Below are 22,987 nucleotides of genomic sequence, written 5' to 3'. Positions count from 1 at the left end.
GGTAGGAACTGAAAACAAGTTCCAAAGAAATATCGTTTCCCAACGAGAACCCTTGAACAGACAGAGACCTAAAAAAAAATACATTCTGTGCAGCTAGTCCTCGGGGTTTTGCCTGCTACATAAGTTCTGTTATACTCACAGACATGATTCAAACAGTTTTAGAAACTTCAGAGTGGTTTCTATCCAAATCTACTAATAATATGCATATCATATATTCCTGGCATGAGTAGCAGGAAGTTGAAATTGGGCACGCTATTTATCCAAAAGTGAAAATGCTGCCCCCTATACCTTAAGAAGTTAAGAAAGCTTTGTTGTAGAGCGATTAACACAACATCCGGGGAGGGGCCAGCTGAGTATAAGATGGTATCATCTGCATATAAATGGATGAGAGAGCTTCCTACTATATTGTTGATGTAAATTGAGAAGAGCATGGGGCCTAGGAACGAGCCTTGGGGTATACCCTTGGTGACAGGCAGTGGCTGAGACAGCAGATGTTCTGACTTTATACACTGCACTCTTTGAGAGAGGTAGTTAGCAAACCAGGCGAACGACCCCTCAGAGACACCAATACTCCTTAGCCGGCCCAAAAGATTGGAATGGTCTTCCGCATCAAAAGCCAAGTCAATAAAAATAGCAGCACAACATTGATTAGAATCAAGGGCAATGGTGACATCATTGAGGACTTTTAAGGTTGCAGTGACACATCCATAACCTGAGCGGAAACCAGATTGCATACCAGAGAGAATACTATAAACATCAAGAAAGTCAGTCAATTGATTATAGACAACTTTTTCCAACACTTTTGATAAATAGGGCAAAATAGAAATGCCCACCCAAATCACACCCTGACCAAACCAAAATAGAGACATATAATAGAGACATATATACGGTCAGGGCGTGACAGACGAACTGTGGCTGCCTTCGAAGCAATGGGAACCTCCCCAGAGAGGAAAGGTTTAAAAAAGTCAGAGATAAGCTTGGCAATTATAGGGGCAGCAACCTTAAAGAAGAAAGGGTCTAAATCATCTGACTCAGATGTTTTTTGGGGGTCAAGTTTAAGGAGCTCCTTTACCACCTCAGACTCAGTGACCGCCTGCAGGGAGATACTTTGTAGCGGGGCAGGGGGAAAAGAGGGAGGAGCATCAGGGCTAGTTGCATTAGAGGAGGTAGGAAATGAGGAAATGTTGGACGGGCAATCCTGACTTAATGAAGTGGTGATGAAAAAGCTCAGCCATGTGCTTCTTTCTAGTAACAACCACATCATCACATTTAAGGGACATGGGCAGCTGTGAGGAGGAGGGTTTTTTCTCCAGGTCTTTAACCGTTTTCCAGAACTTATTGAGGTTCGACCCACATAACTTTGGCCTTATGGATAGCCTGAGTGCACTTATTTATAATTTGCCTGAATGAGAGCCAGTCAGCCTGAGTATGCGTGTACCGAGCCTTTCGCCAAATGCAATTCTTGAGGTGGAGTAACTCTGCAAGCTGACGGTCGAACCAGGGTCTGAAACTCATTTTCCTTATGGGGTTGTGTTTTAACAATACCACTGAAAATATCAAAAAAAGAAGGTCCAAGCGTCTTCAACAGAGGGGATCATGCTGATTCTGTACCAATTTACAAAGGCCAAGTCAAGAAGGAAGGCTTGCAAAGTTTTTTAGCAAGCGTCTATGTCAAACCAGGGCAGGTCGTTTCACTGAGCAGCCATTACGAACACAGGCTGTAAAACAGTGATCAATTAGGTCATACAGAATACACCAGACTAATACCTATCAGGATTATTTGTGAGGATAACATTGAGGAGAGTAGCCTTTTCTGGGTGTTTGGGGTCATACCTTGTGGGATTGGTAATAATCTGAGAAAGATTTAGGGAGTCCCATTGCCTTAGAACTTGGTCAGGTGGTTTAAGCATGTCCCAGTTTAGGTCACCTAGCAGGTCAAATTGAGACTTGTAAGTGTAAGGGGCCAGAAGAGAGCTTTAGGGCAGGTAGGGTACATGCCTGTGCTGATGGAGGACGATAACACCCAGCAACAGTCAACGAAGAGCTATTTGAAAGTTTATTGCTTAAAACCAGCAAATCATATTGTTTGAGGACAGACTTTGTGGAGACAACCGAGCACTGAAGGTGATCCTTGGTAAAGATTGCCACTCCCCCACCTTTGGAAGATACAGTGCCTTGCGAAAGTATTCGGCCCCCTTGAACTTTGCGACCTTTTGCCACATTTCAGGCTTCAAACATAAAGATATAAAACTGTATTTTTTTGTGAAGAATCAACAACAAGTGGGACACAATCATGAAGTGGAACGACATTTATTGGATATTTCAAACTTTCTTAACAAATCAAAAACTGAAAAATTGGGCGTGCAAAATTATTCAGCCCCTTTACTTTCAGTGCAGCAAACTCTCTCCAGAAGTTCAGTGAGGATCTCTGAATGATCCAATGTTGACCCAAATGACTAATGATGATAAATACAATCCACCTGTGTGTAATCAAGTCTCCGTATAAATGCACCTGCACTGTGATAGTCTCAGAGGTCCGTCAAAAGCGCAGAGAGCATCATGAAGAACAAGGAACACACCAGGCAGGTCCGAGATACTGTTGTGAAGAAGTTTAAAGCCGGATTTGGATACAAAAAGATTTCCCAAGCTTTAAACATCCCAAGGAGCACTGTGCAAGCGATAATATTGAAATGGAAGGAGTAGACCACTGCAAATCTACCAAGACCTGGCCGTCCCTCTAAACTTTCAGCTCATACAAGGAGAAGACTGATCAGAGATGCAGCCAAGAGGCCCATGATCACTCTGGATGAACTGCAGAGATCTACAGCTGAGGTGGGAGACTCTGTCCATAGGACAACAATCAGTCGTATATTGCACAAATCTGGCCTTTATGGAAGAGTGGCAAGAAGAAAGCCATTTCTTAAAGATATCCATAAAAAGTGTCGTTTAAAGTTTGCCACAAGCCACCTGGGAGACACACCAAACATGTGGAAGAAGGTGCTCTGGTCAGATGAAACCAAAATTGAACTTTTTGGCAACAATGCAAAACGTTATGTTTGGCGTAAAAGCAACACAGCTCATCACCCTGAACACACCATGCCCACTGTCAAACATGGTGGTGGCAGCATCATGGTTTGGGCCTGCTTTTCTTCAGCAGGGACAGGGAAGATGGTTAAAATTGATGGGAACATGGATGGAGCCAAATACAGGACCATTCTGGAAGAAAACCTGATGGAGTCTGCAAAAGACCTGAGACTGGGACGGAGATTTGTCTTCCAACAAGACAATGATCCAAAACATAAAGCAAAATCTACAATAGAATGGTTCAAAAATAAACATATCCAGGTGTTAGAATGGCCAAGTCAAAGTCCAGACCTGAATCCAATCGAGAATCTGATGAAAGAACTGAAAACTGCTGTTCACAAATGCTCTCCATCCAACCTCACTGAGCTCGAGCTGTTTTGCAAGGAGGAATGGTAAAAAATTTCAGTCTCTCGATGTGCAAAACTGATAGAGACATACCCCAAGCGACTTACAGCTGTAATCGCAGCAAAAGGTGGCGCTACAAAGTATTAACTTAAGGGGGCTGAATAATTTTGCACGCCCAATTTTTCAGTTTTTGATTTGTTAAAAAAGTTTGAAATATCCAATAAATGTCGTTCCACTTCATGATTGTGTCCCACTTGTTGTTGATTCTTCACAAAAAATACAGTTTTATATCTTTATGTTTGAAGCCTGAAATGTGGCAAAAGGTCGCAAAGTTCAAGGGGGCCGAATACTTTCGCAAGGCACTGTATGTCTTGCCGATAAAGGTTATAACCAGAAAGGTTAACATCAGTATTCAAAACACTCTTTCTTAACCACGTCTCATTAATGACCAACACATCTGGATTGGAGCTGTGAACCGACACTTTCAATTGATGCATTTTAGGTAATAAGCTTCTTGTGTTAAAATGCCGAAAACCCAGGCATTTACGAGAGCAGAAATCAGTGAAACAGATATCAGAGCACAAGTCAGAATTGGGGCTAGCAACTGTAGATGGGCAATTTCCAGATATCATCAACAGTAAAGCAATCAAGGCACGGCAGAGGATAGTGATCTATCTCTCTCTCTCTCTCTCTCAATCCTCGGCAATCCAAGATGAGCCTTTAAATATGTAAATTCAGAAGGAACCTACAGTGAATCCCAGGAAGAGTTTTATGTAGCCTACGTGTCACCAATGTGTTTCTTTGACCCCTTACTGTATTCAGAAAGCCATACAGTTGAACGAGTCCCTTCATAGTGACCTAAAGGACATACATAAACACCCACAAATAAATAGCAGAAAAGCAATTTGCCACAATCTGCGCCTGTCACACAACTGGCATGAACTTTGCTCTCGAGCTAAAGCTGCTTATCCTCTGTCACCTAAAGTTGCGTCTCAAATGACACTCTAATTCTTGACACTACATTGTGAACTACTTTTGTCCATGGGGGCTGGTCAAATGTAGTGCAATACAGGGGGTACCATTTGGGACAGAACCCTAAGTCCTTTATTTACATCTCAGCCATTTTTTTTGCCTGATTTATCTTGCCTTTAAACACAAACAAATATGCCATGTTGCCAGCTCCTCAAATTTTCACTGCGGTGCCACCAAACTTGAGTCACAAAACTCACACGCTGACAAGGCATGGGTGATAGGCATGCCATATACACACTTAATGAAAAGCCCCTAATGAGGTTGCGTGGGCCATACTGAGCTGACAGATGCTGGGATGACAGAGTTCCTGGGCTGAAAGTGGAAATATGGTGGTGTGTGTGTTGATAGGCTTAAAGGGGATATTTCGAGCAAATGAAGTGTCCACTGTGTAAGACTGTGTAGACACCATATAGGATGGCAGTGCATGTTTTGTTATGCCATGGTAAACCTGCATGACTAGTACAGAGAGGAAAATAAAGTTGAATGATGACTACCTAGAAAATGACTATCTAGAATACCCTAAAAAATTAGCACAAGTGGAAACATTGCAACCAGCTATTCCAGAAACTATTGAGGGAAAATAAATACAGTCATTGGCCTTACACATTTCTTAGAGGCCATAAAGTAATTGCATGTACTGAAGGCAGAGCAGACAGAATCATGGCCAAAGTGCAGATATCAAATGTTTAGCTAGTACTCCAGGTGTAAGAAACATTTAGGCAATTATGCTCACTTCTGAGAGGCTGTGCTCTATCCAACTTAGCCAGCTGATAAATAGTGTTCTCGGGAACGGTAACAAAATTCAAGCTAATTTAACACGCAAACAACCACTGCCTTTCCGCACCTCCAGGCTCTGCCTTTGGCTGCCTAATTTGTTGAATAAATAACAGGTTTCTGGCTGTGCATCACTGACACTAGGCATGAGCTTTATATGCAAGTAAATATCATGACCCAATGGTAATACTGTAATACCCAGTGCAGAGAGCGTTCCTTAAGGAGGATTAAGATACTGTACGGCCTTGTTTTAATTGTGTCAATTTTTTTATCAGGAAACTATGAGTGGGTCATACATTGCCCTTTAAAAAAAACATGTTTTTTGGCAGAACTACCTTTTAGCATTTGGTGTACAGCTGATTTTAGCCAAAACATGAAAGTATTCAACGTTTCTTTCCTTACTCAACAAATCCTCTTAGAATAAGCTATTTCTTCACAGCAATATACTGTAAATGTACAGTATGTCATTCTGGTAATTCATGAATGGGTTGATGTATTGATTCATGCTCCCCTGCAGGACTAAGAGTGAAAGGAACATGGCATCTAAGAGACATTTGCACGTATTGTAAAAAGGTTCAGAAGTAGAGTGAAACAAAATGGGTCAAAAAAACAATATAGCACCTGATTCAGACAGGAAATCTATTCCTTTTTTCAGTAGCGGTGCATGGGTTAAATCACTGGGGAAGTAAGTAAAAAAAAAAGCCATATTACACCCGATGTTGTGATATAACCCATTCGTTCATACGCCACCGTGATATACAATAAGGCCGAGACAACAAAAAGACAGTCACACAGTGGCGGAATAAATTAATAAATAATACTAATAAATATATTTATTATTATATTAATCAAAATAAATTCATTTGTTTCATCACAAAACTGGAGAGCAACCTCTGTCTCGTGAAGTCCACAAAGCAAATATTGATTGTAACAAACAGTTACATGACCTACAGCAATGTCAAGCAAGTTAATATTTTCGACAGTTTACTAAACAACTACCGATTTAGAACCACAGAGTTACCACAAGTCAGCACAGAGACAACAGGAGCACTGCCTCCGCTATTCCAGCAACATCTCAACATAAACATTTAAATATCATAAAATCAACCAGGCTATGGATACTTAGTTTAATACAGTGAATACAAACTTAAAGATACCAAAAACAATGTAGTCCAATCAATGTTCCTAAATATCATTTGTGGCTATCCAGAGTACTGATTTCTCTCTGTGTGTGCGTGCATCCGTGCAAGTAATTATTAGTTGAAAGCCAATGCCAGCCTCCTCTCTTTCATGTAGACAAAACAGTCTATGGCTCTGTCATACAGTATGCTTTTTGTTGTCATAGCTTACCTAGCTAAAATGCTGGGTAGCCTAACTACTTTACATAGGCAACAATGAACCAGAAAAGTTAGCTAGCTAGTTAACATGAGCCTATTAGGCTACAGCTTGGCTTCATATTGAACTTCAATCATCTCAGGCTAGTGGCACAATATATGCATTTTTTGGTTAGATCATAATCATTGTCCTGTACAGAGAATTAAGTCCAAATACCATCTCCATCTATGGCTTAGAAAATGGCTGATTTAGCAAGCTAGCTACTGCAGGACAACACAAGCAGACCAGAAACAGACATGTTTTTCTGACAATAACGTTTTGCTTTGGATGTGATTTGATTTGTGTGAAGCCAAATCCAAACTGGCCTACCTTGGGGGGAGTTTTGCTGCGCCAGGACAACCTACAATTGAGCTCAGTTCAATGCTGATTGGCTAACTATTTAATATTTTTTTTATCAAGGGTGGCCAAATGCTTGCTGGCATCAATCAATCAAATGCTACGGCGGACACATGTCATACTCTTTTGGTCATCAGATACATGGGCTACACATACTGAGACAGAGGGAAGCTGTTTCCCTTGCTCTGATGATTTTTCTGGTGAGATTCAGCCACTTGCGAATTGAAGTAAAATTATGAAAACTCAGAGAGACAAAAGATACATTATTTTATCATTAAAAAAAATGATTGGTAAAATAGTTCAGAAAACTTGGCTTACCTTGATATCCATGAAGAAATACAAGCCACGGTCCTTTTCTACCGCGCTCTGTTATTATCAGACTTATGTTATTCATGTGTGTGACAAGCTAGTTTGGGTGTGTCTTCCTTCCGCATTCTGAAAATGTATATTCTAGGCAAGAAAACCACACCCCATGTTGATCTTCTTTTGGCTGCTGCAATGTTATCATGGAGATCCCACACAGACAAAATGTCCTCAATAAACAAACCAGCTCAAGAACCTCACTACTTTTATTTTGAAAGTCAAAGTTAACATACAGGACACTGTCACCATGAAATAAGAATACAAATCTGTTATTGAAACATAAAGCAGGCTATCCCAGATTAAAATTGTAATATCTTTCTTTGGCTGTCAAATCGAATAAAATTTAAGTTGACATTTAGAACCTGGATAGTGCTTGACCGTAAGCTATTTTAATTTGCATATTTGAAACTATGGGTGCACAAAGCCTAATATAGGCAATTTCTTACTTGTGCAGGTGGTTGGGCAGCTTGACTCAATTTCAGGGATTACATTGCACAAGTAAAATTAAATTAACAGCTGCAGCTTGCCCATTTCAGTGGGGTTATCATCATGGTAAATGAAGGGCTATCACCCGACTTGTAAACAATTGTTTCAACTAGATGGAATGGAATACTGGGCTATTTAAGGTTATCAGTATGACTAGTAGTCTAGAACCACCATAGAATAGATGGAAAAAAGACACAAACCAATTTCGCCAGCGAGGAGCTGGAGATACTGGCCACTGATGTGACTCGCTCTATTTATTTACTATACGCTTAAAAGTGACTCCAGTAGAAAACAACAAATATGGCATTCAGTATTAGGCTGGATGAGCGCCCTGACAAGTTGCAAAAGAGACATCCAAACTGCCGTAAAGTCCAGATTGTCGAACCATAGGATCTTGTTCTGTGCGACCAGTGGAGGGCCAAGCACGAAGATCCACCACACTCCTTGGGAGGAGCTGATTGGATTGACCCTCTCCACCACCGACACCCACGGATATGGTGATGGTGTGGATAATGATCAAGGTAAATACATACAGTATTAATTAGCCTACAATGATAAGGAATGACAAAAGATGAATTGTAGACATATGATATGTAGTGGGAGACATCTGTCTCAAATAAAAGCAGTTTGTTTATCCCACAGTGCAGGCAGGGATGTCGGACAGTGACCCCCTATCAGATGCTGTAGCCGGGATTGCAGAAGCACTAGTCAGTAAGGCCAGCAATTCCATGACACTGTTGAAAGAAATTAAGAAATGTATAATTAGAGACTGCAGATGGCGTCCTACAGTATAGGTAAAACTGAGACTTTCCCTCCTACTTTCATCTCCTCAGATGAGGAGACACCTGCTGTTCCCCCGAGAGAGGGCGGTAAAAAGGCCTACTTTGTAGCTTTCCTCCTGTTGAGGGTTGAACGGAGGAAGAAAGACATGTGCCAGTGCCAATCCACCCCCAGGCCCAGATGACCCAGTGTACCGTCCTCAATTGCGGTTGGAGGAGGAGCGGATGGAAGAGTTTAGTTTAGTTCATGAGGATACCCATTAGCTACTGCAAAATGTAGCAGCTACTATTCTTTGGGTCCACATAAAATATACAAATGCATTAGAAATTACAGAACAGTTATAGACAAGAACAACATAAGATATTACATAAAATACAAGAAAATAAGAGTTATATATGGGAAAGACACCAAGAGACAACACAAATTACACACTAATCATATATCCATATTCTTATTGTGATATACAGTAGCCTACAGTTAAAGTAGATCTTTAGAAAGAGGAGAGGCGCTGTGATACAATATGTTTTTTATCTGTTTTTTTTTTTAAGCTAAACTTGCTTTTTGCCTGTTAACCTGGCTCTATAAATATAACTGAGCAACGCATTAAATCTGTTTTTGGTTTTGGTACCTGAAGCAACACGTGTCTGATGGGGGTATGTGCGTCTGTCTGAAGTGTACGCTAATAGATTATACAAGTAGGCATTTTCAACACACACAAGTTTTTTTAAAGACTAGAAGAGAAGACGTCAATTTCTCCTAAACTATGAAAGACTATCATTCATGTTGTTGGTGTTAGTTCAGTGTGTACAGTTCAGGACAAGGCGTGGTGCTTTTGTTTTGAGCCAGCTGCAGCTTCGATAGGTATTTCTTTGCTGCACCTAACCATATTACCGGACAGTAATCAAGATGGGGCAAGATCAGAGCCTGAAAAAACCCAGAACAGCTTTTTATAACAGACATACCTCTTCCCATCTTCACAACAACTTTGTCTAAATGACTTGACCATGATAACTGACTTAGTAACTACTTAACATACTTTGCAACTACTTAGGAATGTTACTCCTGGGAGTTCAACTTCTTCAATTTGTTCAATGGTCACCCTTTATGCACAATTCCAGTTGACGTTCTGATCCAAGAGAATGTTTTGAACCAAATAAAATGCTTTTGGTTTTAGATGTATTTAAGATCATTATATTGTTAATGACCCATTCTGACACTGACTCTAACTCCTTGCTAAGAGCCTCAGTGATATCACTGGCTGTAGGTGCTGTTGAGTAGAGTGTGCAATCATCAGCATATATAGTAGTCTGGGCTTCTTGTAAGACAAGTGGCATATCAAGGCAACTGCCCTGAGGGATACCGCACTGTACATATCTGACGTTAGAAAAGCTTTCATTGAAGAATAGTCTCGGAGTTCTATTGGGTAAGTAATTCTCCAACCATGCGATGGCAGGTGATTTAAAGCCATAACAAGTGAGTTTTTTCAATAACAAATTATGACCAAAAACATGAAAGGCTGCACTGATAATCTAAAACAGCTCCAGCTATCATCTTCTTATCCATTTCTTTTTAGCCAGCCATCTGAGTAACTGCAGTACAAGTTGAGTGCCCTTCTCTATATGCATGCTGAAAGTCAGTAGTAAACTTGTTCTTTAAAAAAAAGAGCATTGTATTTGTTCAAACACAATACTCTCTATCAGTTTACTAAGAACAGGCAGCAACCTGATTGGGTGGTTGTTGGAGCCAGCAAAGGTTGCTTTACCTATTTTTAGGTAGTGGAATTACTTTAGCTTCCTTCCACGCCTGTTGACACACATTACTTTAGGCTTTGGTTAAAGAGATGGAAAATAGGGGTGACAATACAGAGGGGAGAGGGCCCTCCAGGAGACGTTCCGCACCAGTTTGACCACGCCCCTAACAGGAATTGATCCAACCCATTATCACAGATTATTGTAAAATAGACACTAATTGCTTATTGGAAATACATGTTTTTGTGTGCCGTACACGATTTTGTATTCAGTGCATTGATTTAGATTTTTGATTCAGTGATTTTGTATTCAATCGGAGATTAATACAGTAGGTTACAAAGGTTGCGTGTTCAAATCTCATCACAGAAATCTTTAGCATTTTTGCTACCTTGCAACGACTTACTACTTTGTAACTACTTAGCATGTTGGCTAACACTTACCTAAACTTAACCCTTTAGCCTAACCCTAACCTTAACCCCAACCTTAATCCTAAATTTAACCCTAACCTTAACCTTTAACTACTTAGCTAGCATGTTACCAAACCATAATCTTAACCCCTAAACCTAACCTTAACCGCTAACCCAGCGAACATAAGCCACCTAGCTAGCCTAGCCAATGTTAGCCACCTAGCTAGCCTAGCTAACGTTAGCCACAACAAATTGGAATTTGTACACGAATGCGTTATGAAGAATAAGTGATGTTGTGTCTATTTCACAATAAGCTGTGATAGTGTGTTGATGTACCACGTGCTGAAGGAGCTCAAAGCTACCCTTAACCACAGATTGGGGGAGATTATAGAGGAACTCCAGGACCATAGCCCCAAGTTAAAAAGGCCCAAACCAGGGGAACTTTTAATAATAAAGATTTAATTCAGTTTATAGTTTGTTCTGAGTGTCTAGTATTACTGGTTTATTAATTTACTATTATGCATGTTTTTAGTGCACATGAAAATTCACATGTTCGAGAAGGCATTTCTGCCAAAAATCGCATTTTGCTAAAAACATTTTTTTACGTTCAAACGGCTCTCCTGTGAAGTCGTGACTTGTGACATCCGCCTAGTTTCCTGAATCGGGTCACATATATGGAAAGTGTTTGGTTTGAGGGGATGCACCTAAGCAATATAGCCATTAGCCAGTTGTTGGTGTGCTCTTCTATCACTGCCATCTCCCTGGTGACCTGCAAGTAACGGCCTTCCTCTTCATCTTGCTGCAGCTGTTGTGGACCAGGACCGGGTGCTTGGATGTCTCGGCTCACTGCCATGTTGTGTAATATGGTGCATGCCACGAACACCAGGCACATCTTGACAGGTGTTAGCAGCATGGTACAGTCAGAAGTGTCAAGTTGCAGGAACCTGCTCTTTAGGACTCTGAAGATACTCTCCACGATACCCCTGGTGAGAGTGTGCCACATTATACCCCTCCCGGCTTGAAGGGTTGTGGAAGGACATCATGAGCCATGGCAGAAGTGGATTGCCTTTGTCGCCTGTTGAGATAAACACCTTTTAATATAACTAATAGCACAATTACATACATCTTACTCCTTAAACATGGGTTATATATAGGCTACTCACCGACTAGCAAGTCCCCATTCAGAGTGGCCATTCTTTCCGCCAACCCAGAGTGCCACAAAATGAAGGAGTCAAGGGCTGACCCTGGAAATTTGGAACAAACTCTCTAAATCAACTGATCTGCATCACAGACCACTTGAGCATTCACAGCTTGTTGCCTCATTCAATTTCTGTACACATGCCCGTCGACAGAGGGTGCCCTGGTGGCTACAGTATATGGGTGCCACCGATGGCACCGAGCACATTGGGGTCTTGGCGTGGAACCTCTCCTTGATGCACCAATGTTCTGCAGGGGCGTCGGGGAAATTAATGAAGCGGTTGGTGTACCGTAGCATCGCAGCAAGGAAGAGGGACAGGCACATGGACACAGATTTGGGAGATGCCAACGACATCTCCGGACACTGTGAAATGACCCAGTAGCAAATACAGAGTGGGCACAGGTGACTGAGGAGAACCGGGAGGGATGTTGGCTGGTTGATCCTGCTCTCCAAATCATCCGACATAAGATGACAGCTCCATACTCACTGCTCTGTCCAGCTAAAAGTGTTGCACCCACTCCGTGTCAGTCATTCCCATTACATTTAGACTGCCTCAGAATGTGCAAAGGCGTGATCACAGGCTGATATCTCCGTTGTCTGTCCCTCAGGAACACCAGGGAACAATCACGGTTTATATACCTGTGGGTTTGAGTTTAGAGCGTGTTCAGACCAAACAAATGATGCATAAAAACACAGCAACTCAATAATTTGCATGTGCTTGGGAAGGGCCTGTTGTAATGTGTAATGTGTTCCTGCAATGCTCTGCTCCCATTGAGTTGCTGCATTTTTTACATTAGTTTGTCTGGTTTGCAGGCGACCTTATCCTACATCGGCTACTGAACAACATATTTTACCAAATTATATGAATCTGCAAACCCACAAGTTAGGTATTAATAGAATGCAGGCTAATCTATCAAATGTACACTACATGACCAAAAGTGTGTTCCAAAATCATGGGCATTAATATGGAGTTGGTCTCCCCTTTGCTGCTGTCACAGCCTCCACTCTTCTGGGAAGGCTTTCCACTACATGTTGGAACATTACTGCGGGGACTTGCTTCCATTCAGCCACAAGAGCATTAGTGAGGTCGGGCACTGATGTTGGGAGATTATGCCTGGCTCGTAGTCGCCATTCCAATTCATCCCAAAGGTGTTCAATGGGGTTGAGGTCAGTTGGCACTATGCATTCGGGCAGGTAGCGTGGTCCTGACATCTGCCAAACTCAGATTTGTCCATTGGACTGCCAGATGGTAAAGCGTGATTCATCACTCCAGAGAATGCATTTCCACTGCTCCAGAGTCCAATGCCAGTAAGCTTTACAACACTCTAGCCGAGGCTTGGAATTGCGCATGGTGATGTTAGGCTTGTGTGCGGCTGCTCGGCCATGGAAACCCATTTCATAAAGTTCCCGACAAACAGTTCTTGTGCTGACGTTGCTTCCAGATGCAGTTTGGGGTGGTGGAGTAGACATTTTCACTTCACAATAACAGTATTTACAGCATTGACCGGGGCAGATCTAGCAGGGCAGAAATTTGACGAACTGACTTATTGGAAAGCTGGCATCCTATGACGGTGCCACGTTGAATGTCACTGAGCACTTCAGTAAGGCCATTTTACTGCCAATGTTTATTATGGAGATGGCGCGGCTGTGTGCTCGATTTTATACATCTTTTGGCAATGAGTGTGGCTGAAATAGCCGAATCCACTAATTTGAAGGGTGTTCGCATACACTATATATACAAATGTATCTCTGCATCAAAGTTTTAGGCTGTGCAAAATGGGCACATTCCATGTTGGGGAAATGAAATGGTTCATATACAATAATTAAAAAGGTACTATTATTTGAAGGTAGTATAAAGTGAGGAAAGCAGAAACAATCACATGCAAAAAAACTGTAATAGTCTTCATGTGGTTCGTAAAACCAAAATCCAATCCAACATTAAGGGTGGCTGAAAACAAATATATATATATAAAAAAATATTGGTTTGCAATAGACAGGGTACTAGATAACACGGACATTCTGGTGCATACCACCTTCTCCAGTGTGGAATAATAGTAAAACATGTATTTTATTGATGTCCACATGTGCTTTGACTTTTGCTGCAAACTATTTTATGATGATTATTCCCTAATGGATTTTGAACTTTAGGTACCTTCTCTAACGCCAGAGGTAACCACAAAACAGGTCTTAGTAACAGGTATCTAGGCCCTTGAGCCATAAAATCGGCCATGGGTGTCCTTAAGCGATTAAGATGTTTCAGATGTATAGTCTATTCAACCCTAAGGTCTCAGTCTTGATTTATTGCTTTGGCACCAGGCATGGACGGGGGAAACTGCGAACAGATAAGGCAAGAGTATTTAGGTCTGCCTTCCCCTCTGGAGGGGGAGAGATTTGCTGAGAACCTTTTAGAGGAATGTGGCTGTCTTTCTATATGCATACAGTGCCTTCAGAAAGTATTCATACCCCTTGACTTATTCCACATTTTGCTGTGTTAAAGCCTGAATTCAAAATGGAGTAAATATATTGTTTTTCTCATCTACACACAATACCCCATAACGACAGTGAAAACAAGATTTTTGCTAATATAATGAAAATTAAATTCAGAAATATCTCATTTGCATAAATATTTACACATCTGAGGCAATACATGTTAGAATCCCCTTTGACAGTGATTACAGCTGTGTCTTTCTGGGTCTGTTTTTAAGAGCTTTGCACACCTGGATTGTACAATATTTGCACATTATTCTGTTTAAAATTCTTAATTGATAGACATTCATTTTCAAGTCTTGCCATAGATTTTCTAGTCGATTTAAGTCAAGACTGTAACTAAGCCACTCAGGAACATTCAATGTCGTCTTGGTAAGCAACTCCAGTGTATATTTGGCCATGTGTTTTAGGTTATTGTCTTGCTGAAAGGTGAATTTCCCTCCCAGTGCCTGTTGGAAAGCAGACTGAACCAGGTTTTCCTCTAGGATTTTGCCTGTGCTTAGCTCTATTCTGTTTCTTTTTATCCTAAAAAACATACATTTTCCTTGCCGATGACAAGCGTACCCATAACATGATGCAGCCACAACCATGCTTGAAAATATGAAAAGTGCTACCCAGTGACGTGTTGCGTTGGATTTGCCCCAAACATAACACTTTTTTCAGGAGATGAAGTTAATTTCTTTGCCACATTTATTGCAGTTTTACTTTAGTGCCTTATTGCAAACAGGATGCATGTTTTGGAATATTTGTATTTTCTGTACAGCCTTCCTTCTTTTCACTGTCATTTAGGTTTGTACTGTGGAGTAACTAAAATGTTGTTGAGCCATCCTTAGTTTTCTCTGAAAGTCACCATTGGCCACATGGTGAAATCCCTGAGTCCAAAGTGTAATTAATAACTTCACCATGCTCAAAAGGAGAGTCAATGTCTGCTTTTTTTTAACTTTAACCAATCCACCAACAGGTGCCCTTCTTTGCGGGGTATTGGAAAACCTTCCTGGTCTTTGTGGTAGAATCTGTGTTTGAAATTCCATGCTAGACTGAGTGACCGTACAGATCATTGTATGTGTGGGGTACAGAGATCAGGTAGTCATTTTGAGGAGGCAGGTAGCCTAGTGGTTAGAGCTTTGGGCCAGTCACCGAAAGGTTGTTGGATTGAATCCCCGAGCTGACAAGGTAAAAACCTGTCGTTCTGTCCCTGAACAAGGCAGTTAACCACATGTTCCCCGGTAGGCCATCATTGTAAATAAGAATTTGTTCTTGCCTAGTTAAATAAAAGGAAAATATATATATATATATTAAAATGTAAAAAATCATGTCACACACTTTTATTTGTAAAAATGTATAAAAACATTATTCCATTAATAGGGTATTGTGTGTAGGCCAGTGACACAAAATCTCAATATAATATATTCTTAATTCAGGATGTAACAACACAGTGTGGAAAAAGGCAAGGGGTGTGAATACTTATTGAAGGCACTGTATGTATGTCTATTAAACCTAATTTTTCATCTAGTATGTCTCTATACCTTGACCGGTTTTCAAACCCAAACAGTTGTTACACGTTTGCTACAGTGGCACATTCCTTATTCCAACTTTTCATGAGCACTAGGCTGGTGGAATTATGAGGGAAGTAAGTCAAGGTCAGAATATGAAGTCTCTGTAGACACACCTCCTCCACACCTTAATTTCTTTGATCTCCACCCCAAAATAATTACGGTTGAATAGCATGTTATTCTCATGCTTAAGTTCAAGGTCAGAATACGCATAGAGAAAAGTGCATAAAAAGGGAATTAAGTTTCATTTTCGCACACATAACTTGGGTCGGAATTGGCCCCATAGAGAGCAGCAAATCTGTCCCAGAATGCTCCAAGTAGCTATGCCAAGGCAGAGAATGAACACGAGAAACCCCTGACCCAAAGACAACACATTTCCATTAAAACATTTTGCGGTCAAAGACGAGAGAACTTCTGGAACATTACAGAGCAGGAAGAAAATAAATGAAATGTCCCAGCAGCTACGAGACAGCTAGACCAAGAGAGCACAGTTTTGAGTGTCCTGGTTTACAGTACTGTATGCATTGTAGTGGAGCAGATTGAGAGCTTCAAGTTCATTGCCGTCCACGTCAACAACAACCGATCAAGGCACTACAGAGGGTAGTGTGTACGCCCCAGTACATCACTGGGGCCAAGCTTCCTGCCATCCAGGACCTCTATACCATGTGGTGTCAGAGGAAGGTCCTAAAACTTGTTTAAGACTCCAGCCACCCTAGTCATAGACTGTTCTCTCTGCTACCGCACGGCAAGCGGTACTGGAGCACCAAGTCTAGGTCCAAAATACTTATTAACAGCTTCTACCCGCAAGCCATAAGAGTCCTGAACAGCTAATCAAATGGATGCCCAGACTATTTGCATTGCCCCCCCCCCCCCCCCCCCCCCCCTCTTTTACATTGCTGTTACTCTCGGTTTATTATCTATGCATAGTCACTTTAACTCTACCTACATGTACATATTACCTCAGTTACCTTGCCTAACCGGTGCCCCCGCACATTGACTCTGTACCAGCACCCCATGTATATAACCTTGCTTTTGTTATTTTTCTGCTGCTCTTTAATTATTTGTTACTTTTATTTTAGATTTTTTATTTTTAACATGTATTTATTTTCTTAACTGTATTGTTGGATAAGGGCTTGTAAGTAAGAATTTCACTGTGTGGTCTACCCTGTTGTATTCGGCGCATGAGACAAATACAATTTTATTTGTTTGTGCCTTCAACAAAAACAGAAGCCCATTCCATTTTATTTCTAACGCTTACCTCACCATTTTTCCTGACCCATCAATGGATAGACGTCAGTGGATAAATTAAAATGGGAAAATATGGTCCTATCTACGTTATTTGAAAAAGATTTCCAAATGCCAATGTGCCCGTGAGCTGAACATCTTTGAGCTGCACGTCTGAAATCTAAATGGACCTGTGAAAGAATCCTGTTGGGGAAAATCTCAACAATAAGACTAATGGTCTCCCTATGATTATGTGTTGAAGGTTAATGTTGGCTTGCAGATGGAGGAGGGAGCGAGGAAGGAGCGAGGTGGCAAGAGATCAGACCAGACAATGTTATTGGGAGAGGTGGCAAACACAGAGGGCGATGAGCAGTTAAGAGTCTGCAGAGCAAGAGGAGGGGAGGCCTAAGCCTCATTACACATGTAAATGTGGATTCCAGCTTGGAGGCCTCGCTTAAAATCTCTGTGCATCCCAGATGTCACCCTACTCCTTATATAGTGCACTACCTTTGACTAGGGCCTATAGGGCCCTGATCAAAAGTAGTGCACTATACTATATAGGGAGTAAAATACCATTTGGGATGCATCCCCAGTCTTTTAATTATTCCTTTGCTCCGCTCAGTGTAATTGGCTCCAACTGAGGCCGTGGCTTGTTGACCATGAATGGAAATAAAATACCTTAATGACCCCGTCCATTTTTAATGGGAGTTGAGAATCAGGGCTATTATTCTGTCTATTCTCCTTCTTCTGCACTATGCATACAGCCACACATGTTTTATTCTTACACCACCAACTGTTCCAAGTTCATGACCTTTGGATTATGCATTCATTTCTGTCCAACTTCAATGATATTGTGTAATCTCTCCAGTAAATCGGCTGTTGAATATTATGTAGTAAATTTCAAAACAGCTGGCATTTTTTGTTTGTTTAATAAATACAACAGATAAAAGGGTATAAAATCGCATGCAAATGCATGATGTCAACAAATTAAAATTAGCATACTCCTCCAAAGCGGCTAAGTCAATTTGTATTTTTTGACACTATATTGAAGACTGATCCTTGTATATTGATGCTGGGGCCACCAAATGTAAAATGTACACACTCACTGTAAGTCACTTTGGATAAAAGTGTCTGCTAAATGGCATATTATATACTGATTCAATCCCAGCTTTACATCTTCAGTCAAGAAAGCACAAATGCAAAGAGCACAGACATACATTTTCCTTTTATATCCAATAACTCAAGTATTGGCGTAAGCCTAGTTTGGTAAGCTGCTTGTGTGCCAAAAACAGAGTTTATAAATTGCCTTTGGAACAAAGTGTCAAATAGATCATGCTGTCCAATTGAGAAAGGTCCAAATGAGAATCTAGGCGATAATGAAACAATTCTGACAAAGAGGAAGAATGTCTTGGCTGTGCTCTACAACCAACACAAACTGATTTCACAACATTGCATCCGACCAGCAAGTATACAAAGGTCTACTAGTATATGGCAAACAACTTATGTTTTAAACACAGCTTTGGAAACAACATCTTCGATGTTGATGTGTCAGAGATAGTTTAAATGAAGTAGAGGAGTTGGATTGCTGGTGCTGGATAGTTCTTAAAACAAAACTGGATAGAGCACAATGCAACCATGGGCTGTTCCACAACTGTGATATTGAAAACCCTGCGTTGGTAAATCATCACATTACATTACATTTCTGTATGTACACCTTAGAAATTCAAAATGTATTAAAAAATATTGCCAATTAAGTCAGGTTTCCAATGGGATTTGTTTTCTTAGCCCTTTATTGCTGTTGAACTCAGTTTTGGTTGAGTCATGGTAATATTTTTGCTAATCTACTGGAAATAATTATGATGATGAATTCATGAAATACCAGCAACTTCTTTCACACACACCATTCACACAACCAGCACATTAAATACATGGTATTAATGCAATACTTTAAAGTTTGCCCTTACCTGACCCGGCTTGGCATCCTCACAGATAGATGCCTCATAGGGCGTGGCCAGTTCAGGAGGGTTGTCATTCACATCCAGGATACGAATACTCACTGACGAATGGGATATCTGGGATACATTATCTACAAAGAGAACAGAGATTAATTTACAGTGTTTCTATTGAATATTTTACAAAATGGTGATGACCTGTATGCTATAACAGTAATATTGTAGTGACTGAAGTAACGTGTTGAACTGGGCATCCACTCTTTCAATGTATAATATTGAAAGACTGAAAGAAATGACCAAATAAAACCAAAACTGTACATCATTCTATATATAACTTTCAGAGGTGAAATGCAGTGCAAAGCTGATTGAAATCTGAGAAAACGGGGAGGTCATAATATCGTGCAGTGCATATTAATATCACCTTTTCTCCACACACAGAGACGCGTACAAAGCTCTCCAATCTCCCTCCATTTGGCAAATCTGACCATAATTATATCCTCCTGATTCCTGCTTACAAGCAAAAATTAAAGCAGGAAGCACCAGTGACATGGTCTATAAAAAAGTGGTCAGAAGAAGCAGATGCTAAACTACAGGACTGTTTTTCTAGCACAGACTGGAATATATACTGTGATTCTTCCGATGGTATTGAGGAGTACAACACATCAGTCACATCAATAAGTGCATTGAGGATGTCGTCCCCACAGTGACTGTACGTACATACCTCAACCAGAACACATGGATTACAGGCAATATTCGCATTGCGCTAAAGGGTAGAGCTGCCGCTTTCAAGGAGCGGGACACTAACGAGGAAGCTTATAAGAAATGCCCTCCGACGAACCATCAAACAGGCAAAGCGTCAATAATGGACTAAGATCGAATTGTACTACACCGGCTCTGACACTTGTCGGATGTGGCAGGGCTTGCAAGCGATTACAAACTACAAAGGGAAGCACAGCCGAGAGCTGCCCAGTGACACAAGAGCATCAGCTGTCCCGGACGACTGTGTGATCATGCTCTCCGCAGCCGACGTGAGTAAGACCTTTTAACAGGTCAACATTCACAAGGCCGCAGGGCCACTGATTTTCATATCAGAGCTCCAACTATCAAATAATGGATATACAAAAATACAACTTTAATGATTAGAGTACACCAGGGGCCTGACTTAAACATTGAAATATGGATTAACACACTTAATAATGTTTTATAATAATGTAAATTATTTTGATCATGCCCCTGTTAAAAGATAACAAAGCAATGTTCACACCCCTATTCTCTCAGTGAACTTCTTAAAAGGCCACATCGAAACGTGGAAGGGAAGACGATTACATAATTAGCACAATCAAAATCCGCTTTAAATTAGACTCACTACCCCTAATTACAAAACTCAGTGGGTTCTGCGCGTCGACATCTCCTTGCATTTTAATTCCGATTCCTAATTATTTGATTATGTTTGACGAGTTTTCATGTTGGAAGTTATGAGTTACCATTTTACGAATGTATCTCCTTATCAATTGAGAGTGAGTCATCATTGCAATCTCATGTGTGATGACCCTATCTAATGGATGTGCATGTATTGTAATTACATTCAAACATATCTCCGTATGTAACTGTGTACAGTCAACAAATGTTGTGATGTTATTATAATTGTCATCCATTCACAGTTTCAAAGTCCATAACAACACAACATTTAAATTGAAAGTGCCACCAATCACTCACTCTTCATTTCACAGTGGTGGTAGTGTTGCTAATGAGAATACTCACTCCACTAACAGCATAATCCTTACATCGATGCTATATTTTAATTGACTGCTATTTGCCTGAGCAGCAAGAATATAAATGGATGTGCACTCACTCACAGTACTCACAGGGGTCCTACAGAGCAGATAGGAGAATGGCATCAGTGGAAATTACACAAAAACTACTGCTATTCCACAGAACCAGGCTCTAGACATAAAGGGATTGTGTAGTTCACACCTAATAGTTCAGCTTGGTTGCTACAGGAAGCAGTTTGTTCTAAATGTCAATTCGGTCAATAGGGAAATGGGGATATGAATGGATTGAGATATTTGGTCTTTGTTTCATCTCCCTTCTGAGGCGAAAGATCAGTGAAGCAGAGAATGGGGTCATACAGTACTGTATATCAACAATCAAATTGTGACGTTGTACTATACAGCTGACCAAAACAAGACATATTTAGATGTTTGTTTTCATACCTTGAATGACAATAAGTGACTGGAATACACACTTTGGTTTAAATGTCATCCCCAAATCATTCCCCCCACCCCCTAAATATGCTTCTCTGCATCTCTGCTAAAATCTGGGTAAACAATATTTGGTTTTATTCTGTACATTTAGTTATTGCTTGCTTTTCTAAAGTCTACCAACTTTGCCAAGACTTGAGACTTGACATTCACTTGAGACTGATGACTTGAAATTATCTGGCCAGGTTTTGTAACGTTTTGTCACTCATTTTGTGGCACAGAGTCTCTGTGGGTTAGGGTACTCTCCATGCAACTAGTGAAACACACTCAGCCCTCTGATTGGGCCAGCAATTGTCAATCAACACAAATCAGTGCAGTGAGAAGTGCTAGTGCAGTGAGAAGGTTTTGGAGGGTTGTGAGTAGAGGTCGACCGATTAATCGGAATGGCCAATTTATTAGGGCCGATTTAAAGTTTTCATAACAATCGGAAATCGGTATTTTTGGATGCCGATTTGGCCGATTTTTCTTCCCCCCCCCCCTTTTGTTTTACACGCAAGTCAGTTAAGAACACATTCTTATTTTCAATGATGGCCTAGATACAGTGGGTTAACTGCCTTGTTCAGGGGCAGAACGACAGATTTTTACCTTGTCAGCTCAGAGATTCAATCTTGCAACCTTACAGTTAACTAGTCCAACGCTCTAACCACCTGCCACACAAGGAGCCTGCCTATTACGCAAATGCAGTAAGAAGCCAAGGTAAGCTGCTAGCTAGCATTAAACTTATCTTATAAAAAACAATCAATCAATCAATCATAATCACTCACTACACATGGTTGATGATATTACTAGTTTATCTAGAGTGTCCTGTGTTGCATATAATCGATGCGGTGCGCATTCGTGATAAAGGACTGCCGTTGTTCCAACGTGTACCTAACCATAAATATTAATGCCTTTCTTAAAATTAATGCACAGAAGTATATATTTTTAAACCTGCATATTTAGCTAAAAGAAATCCAGGTTAGCAGGCAGTATTCACCAGGTCAAATTGTGTCACTTCTCTTGCGTTCATTACACGCAGAGTCAGGGTATATGCAACAGTTTGGGCCATCTGGCTCGTTGCGAACTCATTTGCCAGAATTCTACGTAATTATGACATAACATTGAAGGTTGTGCAATGTAACAGGAATATTTAGACTTAGGGATGCCACCCATTAGATAAAATACGGAACGGTTCCGTATTTCACTGAAAGAATAAACGTTTTGTTTGAGATGATAGTTTCCGGATTCGACCACATTAATGACCTAAGGCTCATATTTCTGTGTATTATTATGTTATAATTAAGTCTGATTTGATAGAACAGTCTGACTGAGTGATGGTAGGCACCAGCAGGCTCGTAAGCATTCATTCAAACAGCACTTTCATGCGTTTTGCCAGCAGCTCTGTGCTTCAGGCATTGTGCTGTTTATGACTTCAAAGCCTATCAACTTCCGCTAATAGCGTTTCAAACGTCACTCGCACTGTGCCTTCGAGTGGTTGTTTCCCTTGCTCTTCATGGGTAACGCTGCTTTGAGGGTGGCTCTTGTCATTGTGTTCCTGGTTCGAGCCCAGGGAGGAGCGAGGA

The 22,987-nt window shown here is 40.8% G+C and overlaps 1 protein-coding gene across 3 annotated transcripts in view; it reads right to left on the bottom strand.

The window, feature by feature from the left end:
- The window catches only part of LOC110493893 (cadherin-22), a 317,355-nt gene that overhangs the window by 21,524 nt on the left and 272,844 nt on the right, over positions 1-22,987 (bottom strand). For 2 of the 3 annotated variants that reach the window (XM_021568462.2, XM_036949886.1), the window contains one exon: positions 19,177-19,298. In XM_021568462.2, coding sequence (XP_021424137.1) covers positions 19,177-19,298 — 122 coding nt within the window. Of the gene's footprint in view, positions 1-7,517; positions 8,550-19,176; positions 19,299-22,987 lie in introns of those variants that run through there. The other variant, XM_036949887.1, reaches the window with a different exon arrangement.

This window comes from Oncorhynchus mykiss, chromosome 17, assembly GCF_013265735.2.
Source record: "Oncorhynchus mykiss isolate Arlee chromosome 17, USDA_OmykA_1.1, whole genome shotgun sequence".
Taxonomy (NCBI): domain Eukaryota; kingdom Metazoa; phylum Chordata; class Actinopteri; order Salmoniformes; family Salmonidae; genus Oncorhynchus; species Oncorhynchus mykiss.
Note: the sequence above shows the minus strand (reverse complement) of the source record. Positions and strands in the feature narration are given on the sequence as shown.